This window comes from Mastomys coucha, unplaced genomic scaffold (assembly GCF_008632895.1).
Source record: "Mastomys coucha isolate ucsf_1 unplaced genomic scaffold, UCSF_Mcou_1 pScaffold16, whole genome shotgun sequence".
NCBI lineage: Eukaryota > Metazoa > Chordata > Mammalia > Rodentia > Muridae > Mastomys > Mastomys coucha.
Genome location: NW_022196898.1, coordinates 42,562,753 through 42,576,387, shown reverse-complemented (window position 1 = coordinate 42,576,387; position 13,635 = coordinate 42,562,753). Strand labels below are relative to the sequence as shown.

At 42.1% G+C, this 13,635-nt stretch overlaps 1 protein-coding gene across 4 annotated transcripts in view; it reads right to left on the bottom strand.

Moving 5' to 3' along the window:
• Positions 1 to 13,635, bottom strand: part of Pogz (pogo transposable element derived with ZNF domain) — a 60,668-nt gene that overhangs the window by 27,653 nt on the left and 19,380 nt on the right. For all 4 annotated transcript variants that reach the window (XM_031374732.1, XM_031374733.1, XM_031374729.1 and 1 more), the window contains one exon: positions 465 to 589. In XM_031374732.1, coding sequence (XP_031230592.1) covers positions 465 to 589 — 125 coding nt within the window. The remainder of the gene's footprint in view (positions 1 to 464; positions 590 to 13,635) is intronic.

Genomic DNA, 13,635 nt, shown 5'->3' with positions numbered 1-13,635 from the left:
GGAGGGAGAAAGGGAGAGGGAGGGAAAGAGAGAGTGAGCGCGAGCACAAGGTCTCAGCCTGTAGCCCCTAGCTGGCCTGGAACTCATGTACCTTCAGCTTGAGGCACTCTGTCTCAAGCCTCCTATGAGTTAGAATTCTAGGTGTGAGCCACAATGGCTCTCTCTGGTTTCTTTTTTTGAGACAAGGTCTCATGTATCACAGGCTAGTTTCAAACCCTGTTGTATAACTGATAATGACTTTGTGTTTGTAATTCTCCTGCCTCTATCTCCATTGCTTAGATACCAGTATGTCCCACCATCCTACACTAGCTTATGTAGCACTGGAGACAGAACCTAGGCAAACACTACATAAGTGAAAAACACTCCCATCCTTCTCTCTGGATTCTTAAACTCCTTATACCACATATTCTTCATAATCAATATAATTAATATAAACCACCTAAGAACAAAGGAGCTTTAGTTACCAGAAGTAGTTTTATCCACTGAATTGTAATCTTCAACTACAGAGTCCTCAATGACATCACTGATTTTCTGCCATGGTTCCAGTTCTTCCTCCTCACATTCCATAAACAGGTCGGTGTCCGCCATACTACAAGAAAAATAAAGTTAGTAAGATATTGACCTAGAATTGGAGAAACACTTTTATACTAAATATGACATATTTATTTGTTAGCAAAGGGATCCCATTCTATAAAACAGGCTAGCCTGGCATTTACTATGGTTTCCAACTCATGGCAATCATTCTGCCCCAGCTTGCTAATTGCTGGAATAGTGTGAGCCACCATACCCAGCTGCAATCAAGCTACCCTTCTATATCACTGGACCAGAGTGACAATTTTTATCCTTGAATATTAATCCTTTCCATGGCAAATTCTTTAATAATCGGGCTTATGCAAGTTGAAGGTATAATACTAAGAGGGTCAGGGTGAAATAGATGAAACAGCAATGCAAGGACGGGGCTGGAACTGACACCTTTTAGCATTACTTGATTTACTTAGTGTATACATGTATACAGGTGTGTGCCACAGGTTAGAGGACAACCTGCAGGATTGACTCTCTCTGACCATATAGGTCTCAGGAACCAAACTCAAGGTGTCGGGCTTGGCAACAGCACTTTTATCTAAGCCATCTAGCCAGCCCAATACTTTTTTTTTTTTGAGTCTTATTATGTAGACTATGTAGACCTAGCTGTCCTTGAACTCACAGAAAGCTACATGTTTCAGTCTCTCAAGTGAGGAATTAAAGGCAGCAATGGTTGAAGGGGACAAGCAGGGAGGAGCTAGGAAGATGGATGGGAAGGACCTGAGTTCAGACCCCAAAACCAACATATAAAACAAAAGCCCCAAACCAAAAAGCAAACAAATAAAACACTAAGTGTGGTGGTGAGATACTTTTTTTTTCTTTTTAATTTGGTTTTTTGAGACCTGGTTTCTCTGTGTAGCCCTGGCTGTCCTGTCTCTGTAAACCAGGCTGGCCTCAAACTCAGAAATCTGCCTGCTCTGCCCCCCCCCCAAGTGCTGGGGTTAAAGGCGTGTGCGACCACTGCCCAGGGTAAGGTGAGTTACTTTTAATCAAAGCAGGGAGGAAATGGGCTGATTCTGAGACCTCACTGAGCAGCCAGCCTAGACTGGCTGAAACAGCAGCTCAGGGTCAGTGAGGACCTTATGGAAAACAAGGGAAATCCCTAACATCAACTTCTGGCCTTACACACACACACACATACACACACACACACACACTCACACACTCTCTCTCTCTCTCTCTCTCTCTCTCTCTCTCTCTCTCTCTGTCTCTCTCTCCTCACACACTCTCTCCACACACACATACACACGCACACAAACTATCACACACAATCTCCCACACACTCACATATACCCTCTCACACACACCCTCACACACATATTTACACAAATTTTGTTGGAAAATTCCACAATGAAGCCCAATACTGTAAAAGTTAATTTTATAGTACTTCTAATAATGTATTATGTACAGTGCTTGCCAGCAGGTACAATGGTCTCCAGCATACACACAAATTAAAACTGTGTTAAGATACTACTTAGTGGGTTAGAGAGATGGCTCAGCGGGTAAGAGCACTGACTGCTTTACCGAAGGTCCTGAGTTCAAATCCCAGCAACCACATGGTGGCTCACAACCATCCGTAATGAGATCTGACGCCCTCTTCTGGTTTGAAGACAGCTACAGTGTACTTACATATAATAAATAAATAAATAAATAAATAAATAAATAAATAAAGATACTACTTAGTGATTGTGATGTTTAGGGTCTTTTGTTGGTATTGCTTTGTTTTTAAGATAGAGTTTCACTAGCCCTGGAAATCGACTGGTAGGCCATGTTGGCCTTAGACTCACAGAAATATGACTATTTCTGCCTCCCAAGTTCATGTCTGATTCATTGGTTGTTATTTTGTTTTGGTTTTTCTGAGACAGGGTCTCTCTATGTAGCCCGGATGTCCTAGAACTCACTATGTACACCAGCCTGTCCCTAATGAAGCTTGACTTCATAGTTTTGTCATTAATATAATTTAGAATCATGAGAAGAATCTCAGTGAGGGACTGGCTATACTGGGTTGGCCTATGTACATGTCCTGGGAAACATTTTTACTTTATTTCATTGTATGTATATGAGTAATTCTGCCTGCCTGTTTGTGCTATAGGATACTTGATTATTGTGCACAGAAAACCTAATTGTTAGCAAAATATAAAAACTTCAATAGATAATGCATTTACATATCAGATGCAGTTAGTTACATGTGTCATGTAGTTTGAGTGTTCATCTAAAAATCTCTACAGATAAGAAAACTAGAGAATGAAAAGTTCCTGCCTATTTTAAGTCAAGTTGCTTGGGAGAGAGAGGTCTTGTGGTCTTTGCTCTATGATCTGAGGCAAAGTCAGCTGGATGGCCTTGAGCTACCCCACCATGACAGGAAGTGGTCTGTCCCCTACTGTGGCTTGCCCCACCAAGCTAATGACAGGGTTCAGCCTGCCAAGGTGAAACTTCTCTTATAAGCAATTGGACTTTGATAGAGCTCTCTAGCCGCCTTCCCTCCTCCTCCCCTCCCTCTCTTACTCAGCTTAGAAGAGCCTTTAGGGAAAGAGCTCCAGGTAAAAGATAAGAATTTCCTCTTTAGGTTTGCAGGAACAACACAAAAGCAGCCGCAGGCCACTGGTAAAACAGTACTCTAGGAAAAGAAGAGCTCAAGAGAAAGACAGACTAGACTAGTTTAGGCACAATGACACAGACAGAAAGAGACTTCTAAATAGCTACTAGCTTAGTTATAGAATCAGGCTTGTAAACAGATATTTTATATATAGTTCAGAAAACAAAGTTAACCTCACTGAGCTAGCAGGTTTTTAACTCAGTTTATGCCTCTTGTCTCTTTACTGGTATAAATATTAGATAATTTAAATGGTTACTTGTTTGTCTGTGTATCTCTTGTTTGCCTTGAGCCCTTGGAGGCCAGAAGGTGTCAGATGCCCTAGAATTAGAGTTATAGATTGTTATAAGCCTCCATGTGAGTTCTAGTAATTGAACCCCAGACCTCTTGTTCTTAACCACTGAGTTATCTCTCCAACCCCTGGACTGTCTTAATTAAATTCACTGATATGGGGGATCTGGATCACTGTGGGCGTCACCATTTCCTAGACAGAGAGTAGTAAACTGTATAAGCTGAGAAAAATTGAGCTGACAAAAGTTAAGAGTTAGGGCTCTTCCAGGACCCATTCAATTCCCAGCACCCACATGGCAGCTTACAACTGTCTGTAACTCCAGTTCCAGTGGATCTGGTGCCCTCGCATAGACATACATGCAGGCAAAACATCAATGCACATAAAAATAAATATATGTTAAAAAAAAAAAAAAAAGAAGCCGGGCGTCCTGGCGCACGCCTTTAATCCCAGCACTTGGGAGGCAGAGGCAGGCAGATTTCTGAGTTCCAGGACAGCCAGGGCTACACAGAGAAACCCTGTCTCAAAAAACAAACAAACAAACAAAAAAAAAAGAAAAAAACTGATCTGAGCACAAGCAAGCAGGTGAGCATGTATATATCTACTTCTTTTCTGCTCCTGACTGTGGAAATGCTGCAACTAGCTGTTTTAAGTTCCTGCTTTGACTTCCCTGCAAGGATACATACACTATGACCTGGAATTGTATGCTGAAATAAACCCTTTCTCACCTAAATACTTGTTTGTTTGTTTGTTTTTTGTTTTTTTGTTTTTTGAGACAGGGTTTCTCTGTATAGCCTTGGCTGTCCTGGAACTCACTCTGTAGACCAGGCTGGCCTCGAACTCAGAAATCTGCCTGCCTCTGCCTCCCAAGTGCTGGGATTAAAGGCGTGTACCACCACTGCCCTGTTACCTAAATACATTTTTAAAAGATTTACTTTTTGTCTGCATTAGCACCATATGTATATCTAGTGCCCACAGAGGTCAGAAGAAAGTCAAATTCTCTGGAACTGGAGTTATAGATGAGTGAACCTGAGTGCTGGGAACCAAATCCAAGTCAGCAGGTGTTCTAACCACTGAACCACTCTCCAGCTCCTATGGAAAGTGCTTTATGTCCAGATATTTTATCACAATAGCAGGAAGGAGCCGGGCAGTGGTGGCACACCCCTTTAATCACACAGAGAAACCCTATCTCGAAAACCCAAAAAATAGCAAGAAGGAAACTTGGATTGTGATTACTGATTTTTCTTTAAACTTTGCATCTAAGGTAAGAACTCCATCTGTCATACTTTAGTTATCTCCTGTCTAGGAGTTCTGCCGACTACAGCTATGAGCAGCTGCCGGTGACCCCTCCAATAAGAACTGAGAAGGGGTCAGTTTCTTTGTCTGGAAATGAAATTGTTAACTACAGTTGAGAATTCTGGCTTCTTTAAAATCCCAGTTGGGTTATATTATGTGACTATGCTTTTGTTTTAATCCCAGGTATGGGATATGGAAGTGCTTCAGACTGCTCACAGCAGCTGACTGATTTTGTCTCGTGCTCTGGCAGAGGCGTGACTCTGTCAACTGAAGACACTTCATATCTGAAATTCTGGGGACTTCTGAGAGGGTATAAAAATGCCAGAGCCCAGACAGGCTGCTGCAGTTTATCAAGTGGTCATGAGCAAAGAGATGGGAAGAAGTAATTGGATATTCTGGCGATGAAAACTGGACTTGCCTCCCAAGAACTTGATGGCCCCAATCTGCAGGAAGTAATCTAAAGAGCTCTGTACCCAGCCCTCATTTCCCATCTAACTTTCTTTCTCAACTACCTTGTGTTGGGCTGGGGGGTGGTGGAGGGTAGGAGGGATTGAGGTGGAGAAGGGCGTAGAAAAAGAGCCCAATAAAGTATCCAAACATCCGGGCACAGTTACCTTCAGTGCTCACACAAAGCCTTCACGGCAAAGGTTATAGATATCCTCAGAGTCTTGGTCCTGGAACAGCAAAAACCGGAACAGCCAACCAAACTACACTGTGTATCAAGGTATAACCTTGACAGGTGTACTTTGAGCAATGCCCAATAGATGGCACTGTCTCCTTTGAAAATGTAAAACATCTCACAAAGTCTCATTGAGTCAGAGACAACCAGTTCAGTTTGGAAACCCATTTTAACTGGTAACGCCCTTACCTTGACTCTAGGTGGCCTCTAGTCACCAATTTTAATTATGCATGTCTTTTTAAACCAAAACCACAAAAGGAAAGCAAAGAGCAAAATACCTCATTCTGCTTAACATATATCAGTATTAGACAATGTAGTCAGAAACTGAATTACAGAAATTGAAAAACAAAACTACACAACCACTCAGTGAGTAAAGACACCTTGCAACCAAACCTGACAACCTAACTTCCATCTTCAGCATCCACATGGTGGAAGAAGAGAACAAACTCCCACAGACTGTCCTCTGACTTCCTCAGGCATGCTCTGACTTGGGTCCAATTTAAAGGGAGGGAGGGGATTCAAATAAGCAACTTTATGCCATTGTTCTCTGCCATGTAACTTTATACAATACAACCTTCTTCCAGTTGAGAACCCAGAAAAATGACAAGTCCAGTCTGGTAGAAGCCTCTGCAGATGTTTAGAGGACACTATTTCAGTGGTGACTGACTAAACTACCTCTCCTAACACAGACCAAGCAAGACACAGCTTTCTTTTGAGAAAGCAGAACTATCTCAAAACAAATTGTGATTTTTATACTATGCCTATGAATACTTTACCAGCATATCCCAAAAGGCTGATCTTCTATATCAAGTATTTATAATTCTCTTCCGCTTCCCCATCTTTTCCTCTAATCAGACAAGGTCTTGCGTTTTGCTCAGAGCTGGCCTCAAATTTGTAGTCCTCTTGCCTCAACTTCCAAACCAGGGTTACAGGCTGTACCACTAGGCCGAGCTAGAACTCCCTCTCCTAAGGTACTCTAAATAACCAAGATAAAGGATTTTTGCTCTTGGGAAATAATGAGTTTAAATGACATAATGTAACTGTGACTCTTATTCTCCTGTTTAACTGTCATCTCCAAGGCTTACTGCCTCAGCCTCCTAACTTGGGCCTAGGCCTGGAAGCTTCTAGCATCCATACAATCTTTTTGTTTGTTTTTTGTTTTTGTTGTTGTTGTTGCTTGTTTTTTTGAGACAGGGTTTCTCTGTATAGCCCTGGGTGTCCTGGAACTCACTCTGTAGACCAGGCTAGCCTCAAACTCAGAAATCCTCCTGCCTTTGTCTCCCAAGTGCTGGGATTAAAGGCATGCGCCACCACTGCCTGGTGCATCCATACAACCTGATCTAGGTCTAGAATGTTTTCAGCCTCTGAGACTTACTGTGAATAAGTGCACCCTTTCTTGTGCTTTCTGAGCTCTGGCTGGCTGGCTCAAAGCTGTTTTGCTTCAAACTCCTCTCCAAGCTGACTGAATCTGGCTTCTGTCTTGGCCTCTTGACTGAATTGCCCTGCTTGGCCTCATACTAACTTTGGCAATCTGTTCTACTCTTCTGGCTCCTTCTCATTCTCTGGCTTGTTCTGTCTTCACCTGTGTCTAACTTGTTCTCTCTGCATCTTTCTCTATAACTGTCCTGGTAAAACTACCTTCTCCCTCCCTCTTCTGCCCCACAAGTAGCTTCCTTTTCCTCTCTCTTAACTGCTGAGCCATCTCTCCAGCCTCCTCTTCCTCTCTCTTCTCATGAATTGGGCACATCCTATTCTGTCCAATCTTTCCCTGATCTATCTTTGTCTGCCACTCAATTAGTAATCACTTTCGAATATGGTGCTTGCTTCCTTCTACAAACTAACTTTACCTTCATTGTCTGGGTTCAAAGGGTCTGCCTGTATTCCAGCCAGAGGCATGTGCTAAGGGGCTGAGCCACGCCACAACTTAGAAACAGATGTTTTCAGTAAATAACACAAGCTCAGGATTTACAGTGTGATCAAATATCCTGCAACAACATAATTTTTCCAGATGATTAAATTATGTTGTTTCTCTCAAAAAAAAAAAAGTCTTCTTCAAAACCTAAAAAATGGGAATGTAAGATGTTTAAAAGAACTTTTCCTCTCAATCAAAATGTAAAGAAAATTCAAGTTATTAGGAAAGTCTCTCTTTTAATATAGAAGGAATACAGAATTGATCAGTAAGGCTGTTCAATCCAGTAATTGCTGACTGAGCATATTTTATACTTATCCCAAAATATATCTGAAAGGCCAAGATTTCAAAACATACTTGATTGACCTCAACTGGCATCTCAGAATGTGACCAATTCCTTTCACTTAGCATGCAAATCATCTTCCAAAAAAGAGAGGCTATAGGGGAGGGGGAAAAAAGAGACTACAGAAAGAGTCTCTAAATGACATTCTTGTTGAGGCCTAACTTTCTTGCAGCACTCCAGTTATCTTCAGGGATGGGGTGAGAACTAGGTTAGGGCCAGCATGGGGAGAAGGAAACAGGATCCCTGGGGCCCCTGGGACAAGTAAGCCTAGCTTCTCAGGTTAGAGTTCTAACTCCCCTCCACCCCCCTAAAGAACCAAAATGGATTGGGCTGGTGAGATGGCCAGTGTTTGAGAGTGCAGAATGCCCTCACAGAGCACTCAAGTTCAGTTTTCAGGACCCATGTCAGGTGGCTCATAAACAATGCCTCTGACCTCTGTAGGCACCTGTGCTCATGTGCACATACCCACACATAGATACACAGTTAAATCTTTCTATTTTTTTTTAAAGGCAAGGTGGTAGGAACTCCAGAAAGAGAGCTAAGGTTGTCTTTCACACACATGCACATATGCAAACAAGACATGAAACCATATCAAAAAATTTCAACAATGATAAAATGCTGCATTTAATAGATAGGAAAACATAAGCATTCCTCTCAATGATCCATAGTATATAGTTCTCCACTGTTTGGGGGGCTTTTTGTTTGTTTTTTCAGACAGGGTCTCATTAGGCAGTCCTGGCTATGGTTCTAGAACTCACTACATTAGACCAACCACGCTAGCCTTGAATTCTCAAGAGCTTCACTGGACTATATACCAGGAATGCTGGGATTAAAGGTATGTACCACTACACATAGCACTACTGTTTATTTAAAAAGAAAGTATTATCAAATATACAGCATTGAAAATGTACATTTCTGGGCTGGAGAGATGGCTCAGTGGTTAAGAACACTGACTGCTCTTCCAGAGGTCCTGAGTTCAAATCCCAGCAACCACATGGTGGCTCACAACCATCTGTAATGAGATCTGATGCCCTCTTCTGGTGTGTCTAAAGACAGCTACAGTGTACTTACATACAGTAAGAAAATCTCTGGGCCTGAGGGAGCAGGGCGGAGCAAGCAGAGGTCCTGAGTTCAATTCCCAGCAACCACATGATAGCTCACAACCATCTGTACAGTTACAGTGTACTCATATACATAAAAAAATAAATTAATTAAAAAAAACCTTAATTAAAAAAAAAGAAAACATACATTTGCAAGGCAGTAATGGTGTACACTTTAATTCCATCACTTGAGAAGTAGAGACAGGCAGATAGTGAGTTCTAGGACAGTTTGTTCTCAAAACAAACAAACAAACAAAATTGTCTATCATTCCACTTACACTTAAAACCTTTCTACACCAACGTTTTATGGGTGGGGGGGGGCATCATGGTTGGAACAGGGTCTAAGTTGATCCCGTTGCCCTGTAGTCAGTCTGTTTACTCATGGAGTCCTTGAACATGTGATCCTCCCTGCATAAGCCTCCCTAGTAAGTGAAACTGACAGCTTGGGCCATGAGGAATAGTTTTTTTTCCTTCCAAAATGGATTGTTTTATTAGCTTTCTCAAATTCACCTATAAGCTTGTTCTTGCTCAGTAAGCCATCATTATGATACCACAAATCAAACTTTTTTTTTTTTTGGCTTTTTGAGACAGGGTTTCTCTGTATAGCCCTGGCTGTCCAGTTGGAACTCACTCTGTAGACCAGGCTGGCCTCGAACTCAGAAATCTGCCTACCTCTGCCTCCCAAGTGCTGGGATTAAAGGCATGCGCCACCAACGCCCGGCTAAATCAAACATATTTAATGTTCTGACCTGTGCAACTTTTTTTTTTAAGATTTATTTTATTTATTTTATGTGTATGAGTTACACACACTGTAGCCGTATAGACAACGGACGTGAGCCATCATGTGTGTGGCTGTGGTTGAACTCAGGACCTCTGACGGCTCTGCTCGCTCCGACCCCACTTGCTCCTGCGGCGTAATTTAAAGCAGCTGTCTTCAGACGTACCAGAAGAGGGCATCCGATCTCTTTACGGGTGGTTATGAGCCACCATGTGGTTGCTGGGATTGAACTCAGGACCTTCGGAAGAGCAGTCAGTGCTCTTTCTTACCCACTGAGTCATCTCGCCAGCCCCGCAACTCTTTCTACAATACTCAATGTCTTATTTTGGTCAGTGAGAATGTCTTCCATTGATTCCCAAGTACTTCAGAGGGAACTCAGCCATGTATTATACAAATCCTTGCTGACAAAGTATTCTAGGCTCATCTCACACATTTCTTGCCCCTGAACTTAGAACCCAGCCACTTCTCCAAGGAACACAACTGGTGAGGGACAAAATTCATGACCATAGCCAAGGTGCGGCAAGTAGATCTGAAATAAACTGCCCCACTATTACTAGTTAGCTAGCCTCTATTTTGCTATGTCATCACAAAGAAAAATCCTACACTACAATATGTATTCTAAAATCTTAATCTCCTGAAAAATCTTACTTGAAATGCCCCCTTCTGATGAGTAACTCCATCTCAGTCATTATTGTTCTCATCCTTTGTTTAATGCATGTGTTGTGTATAGATGCATCTGTGTATCTGTTTCTGTTTAAGTTCAAATGGGTGTCATCCTCAGGAATGCCATCTGCCTCCTTCCAGACAAGGTCTCCCGCTGGCCTGTAGATAACAAATAGGCTACAGTGGCTGGCTGTGGGCTCTAGGTGTAAACGTCAGTCTTAGTTCTTCAGATGAAGTGATAAGATGAGAGCTGTAACCTAACTACGTGAATACATGGCTTGGGCTGAGCCCAGAGCACGGCCTCTGTTCTAACTATCCCTAGGCCTAGACCTGGAAGCTTCTAGCTTCTGTACAATCTAATCTTCCTGGATGACTGACTCAATCTGACTTCTCTTGGCTTCTGACTGAACTGTTCTACCTGGCCTCATACTAACTCTGGCAGTATGTTCTAATTTACTGGATCCTTCTCATTCTCTGATTTGTTCTGTCTTCACTTGAGCCTAGCTTGTTCTCTCTGCAACCTGTATCTGTATAACTGTCCCAATAAAACTGCCGTACACGCGCGCGCGCGCGCGCACACACACACACACACACACACACACACACACACACACACACACCTTTCCCCTGTGCTGTTCTTGTGAGTTGGACGTATCCTATCTCTAACTCATTCTGTCATTTCTCTGACTGGTCCTTTTGTCTGCCTCTCAATTCAAAGTCACTTTCAAACATGGCTGCTTCCTTCTACAAACTAACCTTACCTTCACTGTTAGCAGTTTATGTGTGTACTTAAGGGTATGGTTCTATTCAGCTAGATCATACTGTAATCCAGAACATGTCTGTATTCTTTTTCTTTTGGAGACAGGGTTTCTCTGTGTAGCCCTGGCTGTCCTGGAACTCACTCTGTAGACCAGGCTGGCCTTGAACTGAGAGATCCGCCTGCCTCTGCCTCCCAAATGCTGGGATTAAAGGAGTTGCGCCACCACCACCCAGGGCCAGTCTGTATTCTAGCCTGATCACATCTTTGGATATGATCTCTCTCTAAAGCAACTGTCTCCCTCCCCCTCAGCTTCTGGGAATCTACTTCCCCACCTTCCTTTCATTCGTACAGCACCACAGGTGTATGTATTCCCTTTCCTTCCCCCAAGAAGCTCCCTAAACTATTTCCCCTATTGGCATATTTATACATACTTAGGAAAATTTAAGGATAATATAATGAAACCAGTGCTACCCCACATACACTCCCTCTTAGTACAAGTAGTTTTAAGGCCATTAAAAATAATTATCTTGAAAATATTTTGTGGTTTTTGTTAATTTTTTTCCTTTATAAAAATTTCTTTTTAAATTTTATGTGTAAGAGTGTTTTTGCCTGGTTGCCCATGGAGGCCAGTAGAAGGCATCAGATCCTCTGGATCTGATGTAAGCCATATGGGTGCTAGAAATCAAACACAGGTCCTTGGGAAAAGCAGCCAGTGCTCTCTAAACTGCTGAGTCACCACCAGCCCAGGTTTGTTTGTTTGTTTTAATTTTCACTTATGTGTGAGTATTCATGAAGCATATGGTATACATGCAGAGGTTAGAGAACAACTTTGTGGAAACTTTTTTTAACTATCAGGAGACTGACAGATCACCACAAAGATATCAAATAAAACTACTCCTGAGCCAGTGAGATAGATGGCTAATGAGTAAAGATATCTGCCACCAACTCTGGGGACCTAAGCTCCATCTTCAGGACCCACATGGTAGAAGATGAGAACTGACTTCCTCAAGTTGTCCTCTGACCTCCACACATACCACACACACAAAACACAATGTAATAAAAAGTTTTAAAACTATTCCTAACAAAAATAGCAGGGGAGAGAGTGCAGCATTAAGAGCAAACGCTAGTCTTGTGGAGGACCCAAGTCCAGTTCCCAGCCTCCCCACCCCCAATCAGGAGGTTTACAACTTCTTCTAACTTCAGCTCCAAAGCAACCCCCATGTCTTTGGCCTCCAAGGACACCTGCATTCACATGCATATACCAACCCCCAACACACACACAAAACATACATACATACATACACAAACACACACACACACACACTTACACTTCAAAATTGTAAGAAATAAAAGCTTAAAAAAAAAAAAAAAGCTTATATACACCCCCCCCGCTTTGTCTTTTCCTGCTCCCTCCATCCCTCCCCTACTATGAGGAAATGAGATAAATCTAAAGGTGGACATTCTGCAGGAAAATAAGCAGAAATGCAAAGTATGGGACCTTCTATAAAACACTAAAATGGTCCTTTGAAAATATCAATGTCACAAATATACAATAGTAAAGATAAGACCACATGAGAAGAAACTAAAAAATATAGAATATAGAAGCAAATGAAACACAGGAACCTTTGCTGAGTTCATCAAAGGGCTATAAAAACATTTTGGAAACAAGTGACAGCAAAGGCCTCTAATCCTAGCAACTGGAGGGTGGAGGCAGGGGAATCACAAGTTCAGGGCTGGGGAGCTGGCTCAACAGCTAAGCACTCTAGCTGCTCCTCCTGGTGTAGTTCCAGTTCACAACCACCTCCAACTCTAGCTCCAACTTCAGGCCTTGGTGACACCCAAACATGTGGCATACCCACATGCGCAAGTAAAATATATGCTTTTAAAAGACATCTGGGGAACAACTGGACTGTTTTAATATAGACTATACACTGGGAGACATTCAGGATTTTTTATTTTTATTATATAATGTTATAACTGTATTATTACAGGACAAAGTACTTACTCTTAGCAAACACATAAATAATAATTGGAACTAATACGTGGAAATGTGAGGAATGTAGCTCTAATACGGCTTAGCAGATATTTTGGTCTTTTAATGGCATCTGGCAACTTTTCATTCTTGGCACAGACTAAAATGCTAAAGATCATTGTTGTCTAGGTCATACATAGGACCATGGTAGGTGCTGCTTCCATTCTTTAACCTTTTCTACATGCAAGGACTTTTCTTTAAAAATTGGAGTAGGGCTGGGTGTAGTAGTGCAAGCCTTTGATCCCAGTACTACAGAGGCACAGGTAGATGGATCTTTGTAAGTTCAAAACCAGCCTGGTCTACAAGTCAAGTTCCAGACTAGTCAGGGCTACATAGACCTTGTCTCAAAAAGAAAAAAGAAGGGGGGGGTAATAATTTAGGTTGAAATTTTTAAAGTTTCCTAGAAGCAATTATCATGAGGCATATATATATATATATATATATATATATATATATGCATGTACACACACACACACACACACACACACACACACACACACACACACACGCCGGGCAGTGGTGGCGCATGCCTTTAATACCAGCACTTGGGAGGCAGAGGCAGGTGGATCTCTGAGTTTGAGGCCAGCCTGGTGTACAGAGTGAGTTCCAGG